A 21510-nucleotide genomic window follows, 5' to 3' on the forward strand; every position below is an offset into this window, starting at 1 on the left:
AGATCTGTCTTCTAGCTTTGAATTGCCCATTTTAAATGAAGGCTGAATGTGGCGTGGGTAGACGTAGATTAAAGGCAAATAGTACGGTTATGAATATGATTTTTTTATACACCTAAGGGTGCTTTGTATGATTTCACATTTCTTTATTAATCTCTAATATTTATATTAATGTAAAAGGAAAGCTGTTTCAACAAATTTTATGTGGAGTTATTATTTCACTTTTATCTTTGTCTACGTTTTTCATCTACGTTCTAAACTAACTACACGTATCAAGTTTAGACTTTGTGGAGCAGTGTACGTACTAAATAAACGAGTCTTTTATATTTTTATTTTAACTCATAATTAAGTAAACGTATATGATAAAAAATAGGTATAGGAAATTTTGAGTTAAAGATGACTAGACATAAATGCGCGTTTACACACATTTCCATTTAATATACGCAGATTATTATGAAAAAAAAAAAATCTTGTGTTACAAATAGAGAAAGGGTTGAGACTTACAGTATATCAATATAGTTCGTCTCATCAAAGATCACGCACAGATTTGTCAAATCTAACCTTTAATAATATGATAATACGAGTCAAGGCACACAAGACACGATCTATATTTCTCTGCTGTATTTGAAACAACTGGTTGCGAAACAACTGAAACAGGCAATGCTGATTGGCTGTCGGCCGCGACTCACGGGCGCCTCTGCCACTTCAGTGATGACTTGTTATTTTCTCGGAACTCGGAAGCGACTATTACTAAGCTGTTTTAGTTAGCTGCTAGTATGGATATTCATACACTATTTTATTTAATGTAGTCTGAGCAGCTTTTTAAATTACTGGAAAAAATAGTGAAATTGAAGAAAATAATGTAGGCGCTGTAAGTTGACTATTCATATATATGTATATATTTTTAATTTTTTTAGTGACGAATTTGATGGCCACCATGCTCCTTACTACTGTGTCCGATTACGAATTCTGTATGCATTTAAAACATTAAATTTTCCTATCCGAATAGCGAAACACTACCACTACCATTTTGTATTTTCGGTCTCTATTATTCAAAACCATTTCATTGTACACCTCAAGCGTTGAATCGTTCAAGAATAGCTTAAAATTGGGCCACAATTACTGAGTTAATTATTTAGAAAGACGCGTTTGATCAAAACTCAATTGGAAACAACACAAAACAATTTCTTATCTAAGTAGGTAGATATATTTACAAGACAAAAAAATATTTTATTTGAATTAATATTGTTAGACAGTTTTTCTTTTCCAGAAAGAGTTGTGTGTAAATTGTTTTGCAAATGTAATGTGTACTTACATTATGTAATGCGGCCTCTACAAATGTAAGGAAACATTTGTGCCAAGTATTTCTGCTAGGATAGGACATGCTAATTTAAGTTCTGGTCGGGATAAAAGGGTAGATAGCGTAAAAAGGGATGAATGTAGGGGTTAAATGGTCCAATAAAAATGTTAATCATATACCTGGTTGTCTGGAATATATTGCTCTTTAGCGATAAGACCGCCGGTTGTCGGCCTTCATCTTCAATCAATTGTTTCTTTCATTTAAGAGTATTCTATTTATATATCGCTACCCGCTCAGATCTTAAACCATCTCAATGACCTGAAATTAATACACAGCGGTGAAGCTAGGCGTGGGCGAAGTGGGCTCGCGCTTAAACGGGCCTCGCGGAACCCAAACCTTTTGGTTATCCTGGGACGCACATTGAAAGAAAAGCGCCTCGTAGTTGCGAATTCGTCCTCGGTCAGACTAGTCTACGCTACGCCACTGTTAATATAATACAATCACCTACAACAAATAGGTACTCTAAATTGAGTAGGCACTCAATTGCTGCAAAAAAAAAAAATGTAACCAAAGTAAACATGTAAAACCACGTACCGAAATATAATATTATTTTATAACTATTTATCTTTAAAATTCAACTAAGGTTTATGGCTCCATTTCCAGTCAAAAGCAACAAAAAGCATAAAGCCTACGTCTTAATCGAATTTCCGGCCACTTTCTGAAGCCTGTTATATCATAATAACTTTCTCGACCTGACGCGTGGGCGGGAACAGTATTTCATCTGAGGGCCAGACGGCACTGAAGGAACGCGACGAATATTAATAGTGATCGTGAATCTAGAAACTTTCAGACCCTAAATTCCGCTACTAATAATTCCACTCACATTTTAGACTAGGTGCTAGCTTGATCGGGATTGCGCCTGTGTCATTTCCTTTCCCTTTCCCTGAGAATTAAATTAGAAAAGTAGCCAATATTTTATCCCCTGATTTAAACTTTCTAGAGCCAATTTTTTAATCAGTTCATCATTCTCTCACAGACTAACACGTGCGGGTTACTTTTTATCCTGACGTTTCGAACATCACGTTCCCGGTCGCAGGCAGACAGGCGAGGAATCCTATTTATGTAACTTGCTCGGTAAAGCTTGTATGTATCAGTAGCGGCGCGTGAAAATTCTGGCTAGGCAACTCGGAACAATAAACACCTTTATCGCGGCCGTGTTCAGAGGGCCTACCGCGTACCCCGAAGTTCGCAAATTGCGAGCATCTTTCTCTGTCACCCTAGTTACGCCATTGGAGTAAAAGAGAAAGTAGCCCGCAATTTGCGTACTACGGTGTTCGCGGTAGGCCCCTCACTGCTCGCGGACTTTATGAATATGTGCGTGCATTTTTCCAATATAAACCTTATGTTATTACGTTTAAGGTTTTTATTCAAATGAATAACCCGATACAAGACCGAGTTGCTTTGAAGCTCATTCGCGTGGACTCTATAGCAAACTTTATGAGCGTGTGCGTGAGTTTTCGTATCTGTGCAGTGGCGCATGAATGAATAGTCAAGCTTAGCTTCACTTGGCGCGCCTGCTATGATTAGTGCTTTAGTAAATCGTGTTATCAATTCCAAGGTAATGTAATACGTAGTGTTTTCATTATGGATATATTTTTAATTTTAATGATGATATTGGTTTATGTAGCAATAAATTTTAGGCAAGCCGGTGGGAATCGAGTTGTATGGACCCGCCGCCCCTGGTATGTATACTTGGAACTACGTTTAGATGCTAGGTATATGAAGGCCACGTGGCTTGTCTTTATCTATGTATATATAATATAATCAATGAATCCTTAGAACCTTTATTAGGACTATAGGCGCATTCGAATTATACAAGAGCTGATTTTGACATCACTATGGGCCATTTAGCTAATAGTTATATATTTGTGACGTTTGTCATAATGAGATGCAAATGAAATCAAAGGGACTTGTAATGTACGAAAGCGGTTCAACTTGGTTTTTTATCGTACGTGGTTTTCAGAAAAAAGTGTAGGTACCTATTTGTTTTTCGAAAAACCAACAACTCTTGGCTATTGTATTGGCCTTAATTGTGTGTGTGAAAGTAGGCTTCATAAAGTTTTAGCAACACCTACTTTTTTATTAATTGTTGTGTTTCCGCTACCCAAAGGTTGTCTGGAAGAGATAGCTCTTTAGGGATAAGACCGACTGGCCGGTGGGTCTGCCTCTATCATTAATCAATTGTGTTTCTTTAATCTGTATCTTTTACTTACATTTTACGTGTCTACAGTTAATCAAACAAATGTTACCCAACATGTGACACACAAAACTGTTTTTTTTTCGGCCACAATTTTATGTTTTTGGTTCGATAATCCTCGTGGTTCTGAGTAGAAATACCGACGTAACACAAGAAAGAGTAGATGTGACATGAAAGCTAACACCAGCCTTCCACTAGCCATATACAAACAAAGGGTGTGCACCGTGCATCGCCTCCTTGGGACGTTCTCGGTATTTTATAGAAGCACGTGACCTGAATCGAGGGAAGCAAGTTGTACCCTGTTATTTAATTTTACTTGCATTGTATAACACGAGCTTTTCTCATAAAGGATACTGCATTGTATAACACTAACTTTTCTCACACGGAATTTTGGGAACTTAACGCACCATATTAGATATGTATTACGCATTGCGCTATTACTCAAATGTCTTATGAATTATACACGGTGCCCGTGAGCATTGCGAGAGATTTTAACAGTATATTCCTGAACATATTTAAAGACTAAAATGTACCAATAAAAATAAACTAAGATGGTGTCAAAAAAATGAAGAAAAAGTAAAATTGGATATTTTAGCCGCGTCTAGGAAGAACAAGAACTTTACAAAATTTTGGAATGAAATTAAGAAGCACAGTTTTAAAGCTCAGTTACCAGTAAGCGTGGACGGCGCCCAGCAACCGGCGCTTATAGCCGATATCTTTAGTTATAGGTTCAAAGTTTCACCAAGACCTGTGCCCGAGTGTGTGCTTAGGGATATGCGCCATAGAACCGTCAATGCTAAACCACAGCACCCTGTTCGTTTCTCTGCTGAAGAAATCGCGAAGATAGTTAGAAACATGAAGCGGGGCAAATCGCCAGGCCATGATGACCTTAGCCTTGAGCACATACTTTTTGCAGGTGACGTTATCTATGGGAAACTTTGTACTCTATTCAATTTATGTTTGCGGTACTCTTATCTTCCTGCAGACATGATACGTACCATTGTCGTCCCGATTGTCAAGAACCGAACAGGAGATTTATCATCATCGGCTAACTACCGACCAATCTCCCTTGGAACGGTGGTGGGCAAGATATTTGAACGTTTGCTGCAGCCAAGCCTACTTAAGACTCTCAAAATAGACGACGCGCAATTTGGTTTCCGTCCCGGTCTCTCGACCGATTCCGCGATCGTAAGTCTGAAACATGCTGTGGACCATTACGTAAGTAACAATACATCGGTCTACGCATGCTTTCTCGACCTTAGCCGTGCATTTGACCTTGTGAATTATGACATTCTGTGGGGTAAAATGCGCGGCTCGGGAGTACCTGAGGACTTGGTACGCGTTTTCGAGTACTGGTACGGAAACCAATCCAACTGTGTGAAATGGGGCGACACGACATCTAATAGCTATAGATTAGAATGCGGGGTACGCCAGGGTGGACTTACTTCTCCGGACCTCTTTAACCTTTACGTCAATGACTTGATGGGGAGGCTGAGGGGCACTGGAGTCGGTTGTCACGTGGGTGACGTCTGTATTAACAGTCTCAGCTACGCTGACGATATGGTGCTTCTCAGCCCCTCCATCAAGGGTCTGAGAAAGCTGGTTTCAGTCTGTGAAAATTATGTAAATTCTCATGGGCTGATTTACAATGTGGCTAAGACAGAGCTGATGATTTTTAAGGCTGGAAGGGGTCCGGAGAACATACCGGAAGTCAAATTAAATGGAGAGAAGCTGCGTATTGTGCAGCGGTTCAAATATCTTGGCCATATACTGACGGACGACATGAGGGACGACAGTGACATAGAACGAGAAAGAAGAGCTCTGGCTGTTCGTGGCAATATGATAGCCCGCAGGTTTGCCGGGTGTAGCAGGGGAGTCAAATATACATTATTTAATGCATATTGTCTCTCTTTCTACACCTGTCAACTGTGGGTCAGGTACAGCAGGAAATCGTACGGCACCATCCGTGTGCAGTATAATAATATATTCCGGACTCTGTTGGGGCTGCCGCGTTCCTGCAGTGCCTCCACCATGTTCGCAGAAGCCAGAATCCCTGACTTCTTCGCAGTGGTACGCGCGCGCATTGCTTCTTTCTGGGAGGGGATGCGCCGCTCGCATAATACCATCCTCATGTCGGTGTACCGCAATATTAATTGTAATATGTTTAGGCACTGGCTCTCAGTGCATGAAAACGAGAACAAAAAATAGTATTCATTTATTATTTTACTTGTTTTACTTTTGTTTTACTTTTATTTTAGTTTTAAGCAATTCTTTTTAGTGTGATATGGGTGTACTAATGTACGTGATGCCTGAAAATAAAACTTTATTTTATTTTTTTTTTTTTTTTTTTTTTTTAATAATAAGGCTATATATAAAAACTTATAATGTCAGTCACCGGTGATCGGTATTAGTTTGTTACTTATAGTGCTTTACAAAGATTTGTCATGCTAACATCAGTCTTATATCTCCATGCGAAGCATACAAATATGTTCACTTGTAAGCATCGCACTAAATTATGAAACAGTTCCTTCCAACACTTCCAACCAAATAACACTTGGAAAGACCAATAAACCGTTTACTACTAACTGCAGTAAGGTACTTCAGTATCAGCATGTTTTATTTAAAGCTAATGAATGGAGAATAGGTCTAGCGATACATCGTTTACTGTGAGATGTACGAGATGTTTCCACTTCACAATTCCCTAGGCTCCTGCTGAATACAAGAAATGTGGTAACCATACATTTGTCAACGTACAGACAGTCTTTGAGTTTTGAAGACATTTCTGACAAGTCACTTGTCAAACGAGGTGAGTTATTATACTCATAATTTAATTATCTGTTTTACTTAAAATCAACAAAATTCTTCTAGCCTCTGAATAGTCATTAAAAAATAATATTCTTTTACAGTACATATGGTGCTCCTTTACCGCACTAGTGCGATAATAGCACATTACGTAACTATGTCGAAAATTTAAAGGGCCATATGTACTGTAAACTGTTGTACGATACATGTGCGAATAGGCAATTTGCAACTCGTGTCGATTTAAAACACTCCCTTCGGTCGTGTTGTAATTTATCCCCACTCGTTGCGAATTTTCTATTTTTCGCACTTGTATTGTAATGTACTATGAGACAACTAGCCGAAACCCCATTTTTTATTTTTATTTTACAAATAACCTATATTTTTCGTGCTTCGTGCGGCAACCAGATCCCAAAACCATCTTCGTAAACTGGTACAGTCCTGATATGTTTTTTATTGAGACAGCAGTCTCGACGTAAGGTCAAAATTCCTGAGTTGTCCAAAGATTTGTTGACATCTGGTTGCCCTACCTACACCCGAATAAAGGTGTAACTGGTGTAACATATCGCGGGTGCGGCGCGTATTGTTCCATACAATCTTAATGCTAACGCCATAAGCTTTGTTTATGTCTTCAGAACTTGACATCCTACTACTACAACTTGACATTGTATTCTGAGTTTATAACGTTGACCTTTTCACCCTGGACAATATTTTAAATAAAATGAACATTTCTGTTAGATATTTGGTATATTATTATTTATTTTAACGGGACTTATAGCGTAAACTTAAACTTTAAAATTCCCTCAGACGTATCGAGGACAGGATTGCCCCCGTGATCTCGGAAAGACTGGCTAAAGTTGGCATCAACATTTGCTGCGCGAGTTTTTCGAACTACCCGCACTTAATAATAATGTATGTAAAACGGTAAAGTGTATATTATAAATATTTGGTTTTCTCTTAATTTCTTTGGATTTGAAAATAATTTAGAAAGGAATGCATGCTCATGTAAACAGATTAATTATTTAGATAGTTTTGAAGTTGCGAAAACTCATGATACTGATCCTTATTTATTCACGTTACTTCGTTGGCAATATTAATATAAGTTATTGCATCTATCTTGGGATTTTTGGGCCCTATCTCTTCGTTAACTATTTACTGATTCGATTTTGAGCGTAGTCTATTTTACCATTACCGTAAACAAGTTTAACTTCTTCCGCTTTGCCATCGGGGCTTCTCTTAGTTATTTGCCTACTTGAAATTTTAACGAAGAGATCTCGTAATCATAACTTGTTGGCAATATACGGGCGCGGTGCAAACTGAATTATGACCCGAAGGGACCCGTAATAAATTCACTCTTGCCTCTTTGCCGAATTACACGTGTAACGTTTGTAAGTATGTAATCGTAATTTATAAAACACGTTATAAATAAAATGATCATACATAGAGATAAAAGTTTATGATACAGTTCTTTATTTGCATATTCGCTAAAAAAGTAAACAACGGGAGTTCATAAATATGTACACATTTTTTCACCTTATTGCAATGGATTAAGGTGAAGAAATGTGTATGTCGTAGCCATCTGGTTAAGTTAGCTAGCTAATTAGTCGCCTAGGCCGATAAAAAATCACTCAACGTTTAACAACTTGGCGTATTGAAAATCAGCTCTTACAAAACGTCTGGTTCACTCAGTCAGGTTATTTAAATGTAACAAAAAAACTTAAAGAAATGAAATAACTGAGATCAGATAAATAAATAATAAATGCAATTACAATAAAGTACAAACTTTTTTTTTTAAGAGGGGAAATGCGTTTCGCATACCACCCAGACGCGGGGACGGGCCTCTAACCTAACCCAACATCAAATTCATCGATGTCCAAATTAACTAAAAGTTAAAATGTCACAGCATAGACTCAAAGTGTATGATGGGCTGAATCTATAGGTTTATATTATTGGCATAATGTTAGTGTCTTAGTGGGCCTGGGTACTCGTTTATGATGTTAAATACCTAAAAAACAAACCAAAGCCTAAACCTGAACTTTAGTAGTTGTGTTGACCGTTCTACAGAACATATATTTCTATAAAAATCTACTAGACAATATCGCCAAATAAAACAAGCACAACTACGCAATAAAAGACAAAGAAAGACATAAAAATACAAGAGTATTAGTATAGAGAATTGGCAGGTATACTCTTACTATTGGTATGTGTATGTGGGCGCAAGCGTCTATCGAAATTATACCTACAAACAAGAAAGTAATTCTAGCAAATTGGATTGTATTGGAAAACCACGCGCTAACTTTCAAATTATACTTTGAAAACTAACATAAATAAAATAAAACTCTAAAATTCAGCCACATTATGTACGATATCTAATATATGAAATGAATTTATTCGCGAAAGTCAACCTTTGGTTTATAGAACTTTTGTTAGATTTATTACGTAAGTACGTAGATAGCACGTGTAAGGAGCTCATCAATCATTGTTTGGTACTTCCATTAATCTACTTTTAGTAACGCATTAACATGAAATAAAAGTTCACACCAGGAAAGGGTAACGGTACATACCGAATCCTGCCTTGTCCCAATTTAACGACTTAAACACGGACACGGACGAAGTTGAACCGAATTTTCGTAGAAAATATGCGTAATCAAAAGTCATACTTAACTGCAACTGCAGCTACAATACAATACTCTTTTCATTTCTCATGCTCTGAAAGTGGATCGTTATTGTTCTAAAAAGTGTGTAGAAAATGATACATTTCTGCACTAGGGCATTTTACTTGCCCAGTACGTTTTTTTCGTTTATATTACGATAAGCAATTAACATTTGATATTACATCGATTTGTTGTACCATTTTCATTATAATAGTTAACTGTTAAAATGCAATGAGTCCACTTTACATTATACTTGTACCTAAATTGTTAATAAAAATAGAAAGTACCCTCAAGAGATACTATTTATTACAGTTTATACTTAGTCATATTTTTTAAATACACATGTATTTTACTTTCCTTGTATTCGAAATGAAAAGTACAGAACTCGGGTGAAAGGCACCATTTCAGTCTCGGACTATTGGCGCTTTTACTGCGTTCGAACGCCAAACTACCTCGACAGAAAGGTATGCCTTTCATCCCTTGCTTAACAATCTACTATTATTGCACACCTCGCATAGTTCACAATGCATGTACAGAAACATATACAATTGAATAGAGGTATCAACAGCCAGTCTTATCGCGTATGAGCGATCTCTTCCAGGCAACTTTGCAGCAGCCACATTACTGTTACAGCATTACTGCTGCGACCACGGGCGCCGCCACAGCAGTTACCATCCAAACTTCACCTTTTTACTGGTTCTCTGTTAATGGAAGCGTAGTAAACATAAAATAGTAACTATTAACATCCATCAGAATCGACCGGGTTGCTTCATGTAAATGCTCCTATAATAAATCAATTTATATTCCGTATTGGTGTCATAATTCAGCCTTAAGCGAGGCTGGGTTTATGCGGGTGCTGTATAAAAGTAAAATACTGCTTGTTCCGAGCCGGCATTGACATTGTCCTGCCCTTTGTGTTTTATGCGTGGGATGATACAGACTCCGGGGGGTTTCAATTACATTGTTTTTAATTGCCGTCGTATTTTTAAATGTTTTTCCATTGTTGATTGTAACTGAATTCTATTGTCAAACAAAAAATATTCTTTGTTGATTCATGTTCAGCAAATTACATAAATTTTAGTTTAGAAGAACAGGTATTTTAATCGTTAAAAATGATTTAACAGTAAAGTAATAACAATAACGTTCAAAATAATTAATAGCAATTAATGCATTGGCGTCAGAGAACATAATTAAATACAAAAAAAAAACAACAATCGCAGGCAAAGAAGTTAATAGAATCACACTATTCAAAAATAAAGAAAAACAGTTCCTGCTGCTCGAGTTCATAGATATGTATACATTTCTTCACCTTAATCCATTGCAGTTAGGTGAAAAAATGGATACATATTTATGAACTCGACTGTACATTATACAGTCATTTAGCGTTACAGTCAGCTTAGCATCCTATCGTATTACGTGCACATCAAATTATCTTAGGTACGTCCTCGAATAACTATTGAACTTCAGATACAACTTATTCATATTTCGATCTAAATAATATTTACTTATACCTGTAATATAAGTATGAGACAATTCTCACAGAGATATAAATAATAATAAGTTACTTCCCACCCCGCCCTCATGTTGTGAGTTGTCGCGTTATCCGAGGGCTGATTGAAGGCCTTGGCCTTGCCTCGGCTTTTTCCGATCAATGGCCCTTAGTTTGTGGCTTCCGGGAAAACAGACAAATCGCTCGTGTGATACCCAATTAGAGGTTTAAATGGAATTAGTCGACACGGCGGATAGTTGAATGACTTATATAGCCTTATCATAAATAAATAGTTAGGTAGTGTTAGTGTTGAGTTGCTCACTCGTGAGGCACCTCATTTGTACCACTCACTTTGTTAAATTGTCGCAGAACTTCACACCGCATAAATGTCATACATCACTCCTCAATTAATTTTACTCATTTACTCGCGCGCATCACACACAGCTCTTACCACTCAAACACTTAAAATTTAAAAAAAAACTCTCAGCCTTTCAAACTCACTCGCGTTCCTCACAACTCGCAAGAGAGTCGCGAGGCGCTCGGTGCTCGCCGACATTCAAATGAAGAAATGAGTCATTGACGTCATCGTATTCATCGCTCATACTATCAACTGTCCAACTACAAACCTTATTGCAAGGACAAAAGGTCAACCGAGAAATGCGTTGTGTTTATACCATTCACTCGCCTCACTGTGACATCCCCTCAAAAATCCTTTCAAAATGAAACAATGAATTGGATTTACCGAAAGAGGGAGTGAGACAGACACGCGCCGTGCTTCAATAACACCTCATCGAAAATACGTTAAAAATGAAACACGAAAGAAAACAAGCGTAAGCGTCCGCAAGCTTACATACATATTACGCCATTTTGATCCTAGCATTGCTAAGTTACTTGTCAAAAGCGAAAAATCTAAGTCATCAAAGAACCTACCGAAGAAAGTTTTTTTTCTCTGTCGCACTTGTAATTTCATACGTAAGTGCGACAGCAAAGCAAAACTTCGTGGTTCGCGGTAGGCCTCCATATTTGTTAGCTATTATTGTACTAACGCGCATACCAGTATAACCTGACCTCAAGACTCATATTGCTGGTGTCATGTATAATCTGAATCAATTAGACTGGACAGTGAAATGGTTACTTGATAAGCGATTGAAATGCCAACCAAGTCTCACTGGGCATTTACGAAGCTTGCTTAGAATATTAGGTATCGTTTAAGAGACCAAAATATTATTTAAATTATTGAAATATAATATAGTGGCGTACACAAAATATGATAATTTACATTAGTTTATTAATAAAAAAAGTAAATATAATTTGTATAGGTGAAATAAACATGTACATTTTAACGATTTGAATTTGTAATACTTTTTGTTAACGTGCTTCGTAAACTATTTCGATCATTTATGATTTTGACATATTTATAATACGAGAAACTCGAAAAAGTTGTTCGTAATCTTTAGTTGTGTTTTATAAATAGTGATCAGTGACCATTCTTATAATTATGCCAAAATAACAATATATTAACATTGTTTTCGCGATAAAATATACCTGTGGGTCTTTCGTTGTGTCTTTTGCATACAAAAATCAAGTGTATATTACACGCCGGTGGCATTACCGCGCGAACGTTATTGAGGCTTTCGTTTGTTATCATATTACAATGATATTATTACTGATAAATTATGAGGTGGTAAGTTAGTAATTTCTATATAATAATGGTACAAACAATATTGGATTTGTTCTCCTTAGTTTGTTAATTGTTTGTTTGGTAGTTTATGGTTAGTATTTATTTCAATATATGAATGTTAAACTTAAAATGATATCAAGTAGCAAAAATTGATACTGAACAATCTAACAATAAAAATAATAAACTGCTAAATTAGAACAAGTTTCATAAAAGCATCAAATTAAGTTGCAATAGGATGTATGTACTTTAACTCCTTAGTTTGATTCTTAAATGTATGTCTTCTGTTGTTAAAGTTCTGTTTTAAACCTCCAGAATTGCACTCCAATTAAATATTTAAAAGGAAGTTTAGCAATGCCTAAATATGTATTTACATTAAATATGGTTTGCTGCCGTTGGAGTTGATGGAATAGTCGATGCTGCAAAACTGCTAGTACCTCTCCTCATTTGAAGTAAGACATTGTAACACTTCATTTTAGAGAATGAGGTACTCATACAAACTCATTTTAAATTGATGTCCTACCCATCACTAGGTAGTGTCCTGTACATTTTCCGCAAATCGATAGCCGTTAAGTCTTGTGCGTGAAACACGGGATAGTGCTTACGTGCTCTAACCACCATTACAGCTCCTCTACGGAAACCAACAATGTTTTTTTTTAAATTGCTAACTGCGAGAGACCTTACTTGGTGCTTGGTGTCTTACAAGTGATGTTATTGTAGTAAATTGCTTCCGTTGTGTTGATTTTGATGCGGCTCACTTTATGGAGTGGCTGTGTATTTTGGGCACAGGATAGAACGAGAAAAACGTGACGCCTTAGTCACGTCACAGCGTTTCCGGAGCGTTAACGTGTTTTTAGCACCAATGTGGGCGAACCTTAACTCTGACGGAGGTTCCGTGGTTGTTTTCTTGTAGTATGCTGCTCAGGACTAAATTTGTGACCGCGGTCGGCAACCCACTTTGTCGCTTGTCATAAGGACGAGTTTTGCTTGTATCTTTATACGAATAATCTGTCAAGGCGTCCATATGGCAAGCGACAAAGTGGGACATTTTGCTGGCCGCGGTCACATTTAGTTTTAATTTGTAATTTTCATTCTAGAATTCAGCGCAAAAAGTAAAACCGATCAAAAACCAGACAGAATCTCCCTGTATTTCAAACATCAGAAATTTCATCTCGAATAATTTTAAATTTAACTGTCGTTGCAATCGCAACCCAATACGCAGACAAGAAAGCAAATGAAAAATTCAAAAGTTCACATTCGGAACGTAAATTCGTTACATCTGTCAATCGTTGCCTTGGCAAAGGCGAGAACCAATCAGGTGCAAGCTTCGATCGCGACGCATGCGCGTCCGTAGGCGTCGGGTCGATACCGCACGTGACGTCACGACCGCTGACCAATGGCGCCAGCCCGCACGTCAATCGATGTGAACGTTTCCGTCGCCAGGTTTGTTTGTACTTACAAACGCCATTGTTGTCCTATTAATACCGTTTTTTTTCACGGTCAATTACATTTTAACCGTTTCTCCTCTTTTATACCCTCCCTGTCTGACAGGCTGCTTACCGTAATGGATATCTTTATGATCCTGTTATTTTTTCTCATTTTCCGTGCGATAAAAAGCCGCTAAGGGTATAATAGGGTGAAACGATGATATTATTTTTAGTTAAACGCTCTGTCAACATTTTTTTTCCAATAAAGAGTGACATAGAATTGCGACAATACTTATTTAATATTTGACTTGTGTTATAAATATAATTATGACATTAGAAACAATTTTTTTTATCATTTTATAGGGATCAATCTTATGTGATTTTTATTTATTTTTATAATGCATTGATTGGGTAAGAATAGTTTTGGTAGCTTTAGTTTATTTTTACTAAGAAATACAAAAGCAGTGTTTGTTGGTGCCGTTTTGATGCTTTTGCATTAATGAAGATTTCAGCGTTACATCTCCCAGCTGTTCCCACTCATTTCGGTGTCTCTTGAGCTCATTCCAGCGCCGTTTGGAGCTCATTTCGAGACACTTTGCGCTAACGCCTCCGAATCAAGTCGTGAATGGGTTAAGTTTCAGTTTTCCGCTGATATTCTTTCGTGCAAAAAAGAGTAAGCTTTTACCGTTTCTTTCCCAGACGGGTGAAACGATTTGGAGCGTTTTTGTTTTTAAAAAGCTGGGGTTTAACTGGAATTAAAATTCCTTTTTCTACAGTTTTTTCGGGATATGGAGTGGTGAAGTGGTGGAGTGGAAGATTCTTATCATAATTTGAATAGTTTGATTAACGTTAAATCGTTTTCCGTTGTTATTGCATATTCGTTAGTGTATATTCGGTTAATACGGTGTAAACATGTTATAATTACACATCCAAGTTAATACATGGTCATAATATTTTATGACATTTTAATGTCACCTTAGACATCTTAAGTGCCTATAATAATAATGTATAATTACTGATTCACAACGGTAAAGGTTACCTAAGCAACTTGCAAAATGTTAACAAGATGTTGCAAAATAATTTGAGTTACTCAATCATAAATCGTTGTCACACCAAAATAACCGTAGGTACATGTAGAATTCCAGCAGAATGAGCTTGACTCGAATTTTCGCTTCGAAATTTTAAACCATTGTTCAAAGCTGTTTGCTCCTTTGCAACAAAGCTAGAGAGCTTTTGTTCCAGCGATTCACAAAAGGCAAGTCTGAACGCTTGCGTGACCTTTGGCAATACAGCGATATGAGTCTAGCAATATCCTTACTCGAAAGTATCTGCCTCGTAAAGGCATGCTGTGTCTCGAACCGTACACAGGTTATCTTAAGGGGCTTTCCTATCGCAATGTCCTTCGATTGACAACTTTATTTTTCTTATCTCATGCTCTGAAAGTGGGTCATTGTTTATCTATGAAGTGTGCAGACAGTTATATGTTTCTGCTCTAGGGAATTTTACTTTCCTAGTACGTATTTTTCATTTTTATTACGATAACTAATTAAATATGGTTTTTAATAGATTTTTTTATACAATCTCATTATGATATTTAACTCCCCATTCCATAAATAACGATAGTTTTACTTAAAGTATTAATTGAATGTACCCTCAAAACACACAATAAAAGTTTATACTTATTCATGTTTCATTAATTACACATGTATTCTAATTTTCTCGTATTGGAAATGAAAAGTGGAGTGTGTAACTCGAACCTGTCTGCGTCGTATAAGCATGCTGTCTCGAACTTGAAGTTATCTTAAGCAGTTTTCGTATCTTAATGCCCTTCGATGGGCAACATTACATTATTATGTTGCTATTCCTTAAATATCGTCGGGTATAGTGCAATACTCGTACCGCGTTAGTTACAAAGTCGAAAGAGTTCGAAATTCAAACGATGTACAAGGAAATTGGATTTGTTAGTTACACGGTATTGCACTACGCGTATCGCCGACGATATGACAAAATAGTATCATGTAACTAATTGAAGATGAGATACTCGTACGTTGTATTTATTTAAATTGCAATTTTTAAGTATATGTGGCTTTGTCACAGGTACATGATGTATTTAAAACTTGAAACATAGTCAACTAACAAGCGATTTTAGTGAAACTCAGATACTAATAAAATAGAGCAGCGAGGGATCTGTTAAAAATAATATAAAACGGAATGATTCTTATTTTGAATTCCAGACAAATATTCGTTACATTCCACATTTATTAGTAATTGTTGTTACGTTCCACAACTTTTCTGTTTTATTGAATTGGCGGGGACCCCTTAACTTGGCTAGAACGACATGGCCGTAGAATGTGTACGAATGTGGGAAGATATTTTATCTCATGAATTGTAATGTGTTGCATAATACCCGCGAAGGGCTCGTATCAGATGTAGTCGCCCTTTACAACCTTTGAGCAAGTTAGGTACACACAATGAAGTTTACAGAGGATGTGGTAAACGGTCTGTTTTGTTTTAGGATTAGGAACATTTTGATAAGAGAAGGAAAACGAAGGATATTTTTTGTAATAGTGGATTGTTTACGAAGGGATGAAAGGACGAGATATTTTACTTTAGTAAGAATGGGTGCTTTTCACCAGTTACACTTTACTTTTCATTAAGGAAAAGAGGAAAGTAAAACATATTACAGTCAGTAAAACGATAACAAAAAAAATATTTCATGTATAGCAACCCATATGACACATTACAAAATACAATTAAAATATAAAAAATTAAATTATTATAATACATTAAATACATTAATTTAAATAGCTTAGCACCCTTTCATACATATTTGTATGGAAGTACGTATGTATGCAGGGGTACAATCACTAAACAATTTAGGTAAGATTGTTGGATGTGGAAGCGGTTGAATATCAGTATCCAAATTATATAACAATTATCCGCAAAACTATCTGGCCGGTCAGGTCATTATGCCATCTCTTTCACTCTTGGTTGGTCTTAACAAGGGTAAAGAAGATAGCATTATGATCTCAGTGGCCAGTTAGTTTTGCGGCAAGTATAGAACCAAATTATCATTGCAAATCGTAAAAAAACATATTTGGTAAGTAAAACTCACTAGCGCCGAAACGTATCACTTTCAAACCGCTACATAGATAAATAATGAGTTACTTTAAAAGCATGAGAAATTTCCCTAGGGTTTTGTGAATACTATATTTGTGCTTTGTAGCACGCAGCTTTAACATACTTAATACTTTCTTAGAACATTGAAAGTTTTAATTATGTTTTTCTTCAAAAGAACATACAAAGCCCTTAAGACACTTTAATACTTTATTATTTAGGTAAAACAAAGTTACCTACAGTACGCTTCCTTTTGAAATTTAGCTTAGTATGGCGAAGCCTTGCCTGTAATTAAGGAAGCGATCCTTTCAAAAATTCCTTACATTAACGTACCTGTGTGGAATGTGTAACAACATTGAAATTTCGAGATTTTCCTCCTACAAATATTATTTTATTCTAGTTAACAGTGGGGTACTCGAGATCTTTTGACTTTTCTCCGTGATACGTATATTGTATTCTCTTAACCCAAAAACGTATTTTAACAGAAGCATTATCTGTAATAACGCCAGTCATATGACGTCTGCCATATAAAGACTTTGCCACTAACCTATGTCCTGAAGTCCGAACAATAGCTTCGACTAGTCAATCATTGAACCAATCATGTGGCTTGCTTTTTCTTCAATACCCGTTGGATTAGCTCAATTCCCTTAAATCAATAGGTAAGCCGACAATAATTGAGTTCTATTGACGCCCAGCAGGTGCAAAGTTATAGTATTTTATTCAGTGCCAGCGCGAGCTACGCGCTACGAGTGTAGCCGATAACATGGGAAAATCCGTATGTAGCTAAAAGTGCCTACGAAAAGAGAGCCCGCATAGCGGGTTGCTGGGAGTGAATGTGTTAAAGCGTAAATTACAATAACGTATCTGGCATACTCAGCCACGTTATGATGACATGAATGTGTCCTGAAGGTAATCATAGGCAATAATGTTATTGAATTGTATGAAAATATTGTCGTTTTATTTTGGCCGTTACATGATAATCCTGGAGATATAAATATAGTTTGTTAATTGAAAGATCTATTATTGTGGGTGTAACAAAAGTTCACTGTAACAGATCATAAAATATGACACGATCCTGTCGCGAAAAGTATCTGTCACGCTATAATAATTCTAAAAATGCGATTGAGAGAATTTATTATACGCGACTTGACCATATCAGATATCACTGTTGGTGTCTGTACAATCAGGTGTTAATTTTAATCTCTGCTAGTAAGATTATACATAAATGCGATAGTAACTTTTTGTCTGTTTGTTTGTTTTGTTACCTCTTCATGCTTTAACCGCTGAAACAATTTAGATTATTTATGATAATATAAACAATATATTTAGAGTTTCGGTACCTTAAGTGCCAGGGAAGGAAGTAGGATCTTATCACGGAATTTATTATTCAACGCAGACAAAGTTGGGGGCAGAAGCTAACTTCTAATTTAACTCGTAAATGCCTTCTAAAGTACCTACTGCTTCGAATTAATTGCGTTTTGATGATTGGAATGTAAGGAAGCATTACTGGGATGGCCGGTAGCCTTGCCCCGAGGTCGATACCTCCGTCGCGGTCCCTTGATAAACGGCCTGTCACTCGATCAGATGTCATTAAACTTAGAGGTCGCAGCCGTGTCAATCTTATCATCTGGGTACTTTTATTTGTGTATATTTCAGGCAAAATTCGTCCTTGTTGCCAACTGCTAACAAGTACTATTTTTTTATTCCATTTTTGATCACTAGCGTCTTTCATTTTGACTACTAAATATACCTAACCCGCTTACCTAAAAACTGTAAGAGAGATGTGAAATTTAAAATTAAAACAATATAAATATTCGATTCAATTTAAATTTGAAAGAGCATGCAAGGGCAAAATCGATAGTTAGGTCGAACCATAATAGTCTCATTCGATATGTAATAACACCACTAGAGTAATAAGGATAGACATATGTAAAAACAATAAGGTAAGAGTGAGATAGCGCTTTACGAATAAAAACACTTCCAATATATCGTTGTTTCAATAACCAAGTCTTACAAAACGACACATATAAACCGTTATGATTTTAGCGATGAGGCACATGCAGCACGTAAGTGTCGATTGACAATGTGTGTTTGATGCTGACAGAAATTAAATTATTTACCCACAGTTAGGGCTTAATTGCGATTGGCGATTGACGCGTTAATAACATTGGATTAAATCGATTGCTTTATCATTTGATTGATCAGCCTGGTTAATTTAAATTGATGTTAACTCTGGAAATAACAGGAATATTGCTAACAAATATCCAATAGCAGTAAATTTAACATTTCGCAATTACACATGATGTTTTAGTTACTTATTTTGGCACTAGCACTTTACAGAATTATCTAACGATCAGAAATGGTTTTCCAAAAGGCATCAAAATATAAATGTTGAAATTTAAAGATAAATTATGTATTAAGAAACACTCCCAGCATTACGTATGAAATAGAATATTTCCATATTTCATTAGTACAATTGCTAGAGGATTAGTGTAATCCACTTGCACGTAATACCCCTTGTGCTCGGAATTAATTCACGTCAGGTAGATGTCAGCACCTGTCACGGGGAGTTTAGGGTGTTTAGTTGTATTTAGTATAATAACTTTGTAATATATAAACGTGCAATATCCATATATACGCGCCTTATACAAATATATTTTAGCCGTAAACAATCAATCAGTATAAAACACAATCAATACGGGGTGTTACTGCAATGTTCCGTTGCCAGAGTGCAGCACTACCTCATATTGTAAACCATAGATTAACTTACACATACTATGCTATATAACTAGTGACACTATATAACTAGCGCCAACGGTAGTTATATGAATTAAATTCAATGACAGAATTGACATACCAAATATCCTATGAGATGTCTCGTCTATCGATTTCAATCCATTTTCGATCATGAAAATCATAAAAAGTTGTTATAAAATTTAATATTAACAAAACGGCACTAAAATAAAACGAATGATAACATTAATGATTTAATGACACTCAAATAAAGGATGACGTGTTGTGAAAGAATGATGTAGATATCAATGCGGAAGGAATAAAACATTGTGATAAGTAACAAAAGTACTGACTACAGGTAGCTCGTATTGAATCTGCAGGTTTCCTGGTTAAGCTAGTGATTGAGTAAATACTGTTTATGTTTTGGCTTGAAACGGCGGAATATTGTTCCAGCATCTTGACGCAGCATAACGAAAGGAAAGCCCGGAAAGCAGCTGAGGCATGACGCGGCATCAACAGTAGAATCCTACAACCACGGCGTTCGCGGAGCTTAATGCAAGATAGCTTTTTTTAAGATATGCAGGGGTTGTATAGTTTAGTATACCAAATAGCAAACAAGTCAAGTGAAGTTTACGACAGTTTGTAGACGCTGCAGGTGCCAGAAGGCTGGCCAGTATTTCGCTCGGCGTATAAGCATTGCCATTCAACGTGGCAATACCGCCAGCCTTCTGGAGATACCTCTCATCGGCAGCGATTTTGAGGATGTTATAAGGTCTTTATTTCCCTTCGGCCGCGTACGCAACCAGAGCTTCGTAACCAGATGCGATCGAAAACTATTTCTGCCTTGTACGAAACCGGTTGCGATCAAAAACTAATTCCGTCTTACTAGTTATCAGTTACGATCGAACACTTTTCTTTGTTGTACGAAACCTTTCGACCGTTGATAAAGTCAGCTAAGATTATATTTATACACCTTGTTATAGAGTATAAGTACTGTACACGTTATATATCTAGTCAAAAATCAGAACACAAAAATTGTACCAGTTGATAATATTCAAATACTTTGTTGGCAAATACAATGTAACCTTGTTCCTTAAAAGACACTGGCTTAAGAGACATGGAGCACTGACATTCAGGATAAGAAATTATCATGAGTATCATGACAAAATATTTGAAAAAAAAACCTATAGCTAGATGGCCCAGACATTGGTTTCGTATAAGAACGAGAAGTGTTCGATCGTAACTGGTTACGGGTAAGACGAAATTAGTTTTTGATCGCAACCGGTTTCGTACAAGGCAGAAATAGTTTTCGATCGCATCTGGTTACGAAGCTCTGGTTGCGTACGCGGCCGAAGGGTTTATTTTAAGGTTTCTTAATTTTAAGTTTATTTATAGTCTATTTTTATCAATTTATCAATTTGTATCATTATAGAATTTAATTATTGTATACGCACTTGAATTAGATAAAGGCATTTTTACAGAGCCGTAATGCGCGCATATTTATTCTAGAAATGTCAAAAGAATTTTAAGAGGGTTGAGAAACAAAGGACAAAACCATTTAGGCTAAAGAGTCTCCATTTTCATCCCACGCCCTTACATAAATATCGAAAATGGCCGTAGGGAGGCTAAGCGCAGATGATTAGTGCTCCTATATATTCTAGAAGGTCAGGGAAAGTCAGACTCAAAGTAGCCAACAGAATCAGGAAAAAGAAGGAAAAGCTAATAAATTTTTGGTGATATACTGAGTTAGGATGTTTTTATTTCGGTTGTAAAAAATACACGTTTCTAATTAATTGTATATCTGAACAAACAACTACTTATGTAAAAACAAACAAACTAAAGCTTTATAAGATAAGAGGCGTATTACTGATTGGCGCAGCGCAGTGCTAATAAATAACTTGATAAGTTGCCTTAGTAAACAACGTTTAAAAACTTTGAAAAATTTTCGAGCTTGAATTAGGTATTAATTTATCAAGCGAAACGAAATTCAGTCTGAAATACTCACGCTTATCTTTCTAATTCCATAATCTGCTGTAGACTTTTTTCGTAGAAAGTTTCT

The 21510-nt window shown here is 36.4% G+C and overlaps 2 protein-coding genes across 4 annotated transcripts in view; both read left to right on the forward strand.

Moving 5' to 3' along the window:
• Positions 1-21510, forward strand: part of LOC133526368 (kinesin-like protein unc-104) — a 144591-nt gene that overhangs the window by 36201 nt on the left and 86880 nt on the right. The window lies entirely within an intron of this gene.
• LOC133526635 (uncharacterized) lies at positions 4860-5762 on the forward strand. The gene has a single exon (XM_061863326.1). The coding sequence runs from the start codon at positions 4860-4862 to the stop codon at positions 5760-5762; it is 903 nt and encodes a 300-aa protein (XP_061719310.1).

This window comes from Cydia pomonella, chromosome 16, assembly GCF_033807575.1.
Source record: "Cydia pomonella isolate Wapato2018A chromosome 16, ilCydPomo1, whole genome shotgun sequence".
In the NCBI taxonomy this organism is placed as follows: domain Eukaryota; kingdom Metazoa; phylum Arthropoda; class Insecta; order Lepidoptera; family Tortricidae; genus Cydia; species Cydia pomonella.

Bases quoted from the DNA above. Each gene is read 5' to 3' on its own strand.
- LOC133526635 (XM_061863326.1), top strand. From the start codon at position 4,860: ATGCGCGGCTCGGGAGTACCTGAGGACTTGGTACGCGTTTTCGAGTAC.